Source organism: Lottia gigantea, assembly GCF_000327385.1.
Source record: "Lottia gigantea unplaced genomic scaffold LOTGIsca_1245, whole genome shotgun sequence".
Classification (NCBI taxonomy): Eukaryota; Metazoa; Mollusca; class Gastropoda; family Lottiidae; genus Lottia; species Lottia gigantea.
Genome location: NW_008707319.1, coordinates 1 through 2505, shown reverse-complemented (window position 1 = coordinate 2505; position 2505 = coordinate 1). Strand labels below are relative to the sequence as shown.

General features: G+C 27.7%; 1 protein-coding gene across 1 annotated transcript; it reads right to left on the bottom strand.

Moving 5' to 3' along the window:
- Positions 1–326: 326 nt before the first annotated feature.
- Positions 327–2109, bottom strand: LOTGIDRAFT_176413 (hypothetical protein; the record flags this gene model as incomplete). Its single annotated transcript, XM_009048578.1, has 7 exons — positions 327–353; positions 460–474; positions 543–680; positions 1530–1589; positions 1834–1893; positions 1924–2013; positions 2044–2109. The coding sequence occupies 7 exons, from the start codon at positions 2107–2109 to the stop codon at positions 327–329; spliced, it is 456 nt and encodes a 151-aa protein (XP_009046826.1).
- Positions 2110–2505: the final 396 nt, after the last annotated feature.

Below are 2505 nucleotides of genomic sequence, written 5' to 3'. Positions count from 1 at the left end.
CTTCACTTCTAGTAATACCTGTACGCGTATATAGGGAATAAATTTATATCCACATACTTATGCGTGTATGGTTTTAAATTTTTACATAAGTGTATGTATATGTTACTAAAATAAAAATACATGTGTATGCCGGAGTAAAATATATACTACAAACCTCTTACAGTAAGTAAGGTATATGATTCTAAATTAAAATATATATTCACATATCAGTCAGTTTTTTTTATACTAAAATAAAAGTCGTATCTTATACCTGTGCGTGTGCGTGAATGATACTAAAATGAAAGCTAAATCCACATGCCTTAATGTATGCTACTGAAATAAAAGTTTTACTCACATACCTTACGTTTATGATACTGAAATAAAAGTTTTCTTTACATACCTTACGCGTTAATACTGAAATGAAAGTTACATCCACATACCTTAGTGTATGATACTGAAATAAAAGTATTTTTCACATACCTTACGTGTATGATACTGAAATAGAAGTTATATTCACATACCTGTTAGTGTATGATACTGAAATAGAAGTTATATTCACATACCTTACGTATATGATACTGAAATAAGAAGTTATATTCACCTATCTTTACGGTACTTGATGTGTGAGTTAAATCTAATTCACATACCTGTATTTCGATAATACTGAAAAATAAGTTCTCCAGACATAACTGTTCCGTATACTGAAATCAAAATATTCGCTACATACCTATAAAGCGTATCAGGAACGCTTCATAATACTGATAACTCTTTGCATACATATACTCTCACTAGGTACTTTTCACATACCTAAAAACATACCTGTAATACTAATACTGAAATGGAACCAATCTTGACAAATCTGAATCCCTGTATTCATCTATACTGCATGATAGGGTAAGCTTAATAAAAATGTTACACACCTGTAAATTCTACAATAAATGTCCATGTAAATCAGAGAATATTCTTTGAGCTTAGCTGTATATAGTTATGGTCACTTATTGTGCTAAAACGCGTACAGAAAATAACTAAAATCATACATATCCTTGAATAATTATGACAAACATCGAGTTAGAAGTAATGAAGAAAATGTGAAAATAATAGTTTGACACATACCTCATTTAAAAATATAAAAAAACTTACCTTTATATTGATAATATAGTTGATACATACTTTCATTTCAATAAGATACATACCATTATTTCAATAATATAGCTGATTCATACCTTCATTTCAATAAGATAGTTTAAACAAACCTTCACTTCAAAGAGAAAGTTGATACATACCTTTCATTTCAGTGAGAAAGTTGAAAAATACCTCCATTCAATAAGTTGGATGATACATGCCTTCATTTCAATAAGAGAGATGATACATACCTTCATTTCAATAAGATACATACCTTCAATTCAATAAAATAGTTGAAACATACCTTTATTTCAATAAAATGGATAATATGTACCCTTATTTCAAGTCGATAGTAGACACATCCATATCTTCATTTCCATAAAATAGATGACAGATACCTTCATTTCAATAATATAGTCGATACATACCTTAATTTCAATAAAATAGTTGATACATGCCTTCATTTCAATAAAATAGCTGACACATACCTTCAATTCAATAATATAGTCGATACATACCTTAATTTTAATAAAATAGTTGATACATGCCTGCATTTCAATAAAATAATTGACACATACCTCCATTTCAATAATATAGTCTATACATACCTTCATTTCAATAAAATAGTTGAAACATACCTTCATTTCAATAAAATGGATGATATGTACCCTTATTTCAAGTCGATAGTAGACACATCCTTATCTTCATTTCCATAAAATAGCTGACACATACCTTCATTTCAATAATATAGTCGATACATACCTTAATTTCAATAAAATAGTTGATACATGCCTGCATTTCAATAAAATAATTGACACATACCTCCATTTCAATAATATAGTCGATACATACCTTAATTTCAATAAAATAGTTGATACATGCCTTCATTTCAATAAAATAGCTGACACATACCTTCAATTCAATAATATAGTCGATACATACCTTAATTTCAATAAAATAGTTGATACATGCCTGCATTTCAATAAAATAATTGACACATACCTCCATTTCAATAATATAGTCTATACATACCTTCATTTCAATAAAATAGTTGATACATACCTTCATTTCATAAAATAGATGACAGATAACTTCATTTCAATAATATAGTCGATACATACCTTAATTTCAATAAAATAGTTGACACATACCTTCAACTCAATAAAATAATTTCGCATACTTTCCTTTAGAATATGCAATTCATTTCAACAAATTTCATATCTATGTACAATAGTTGACACATCCGTTTATTTCAATAAGATAGTTGACACATACCTTTATTTCAATAATATAGAGCACATTTGAAACATACCTTTACTCTAAACAGAAATATAAATAATGGTGTTCCAATGTTCAAGTTATAAAATAATTTTGATATACTCTCTCCTACTGAATAATAATTTG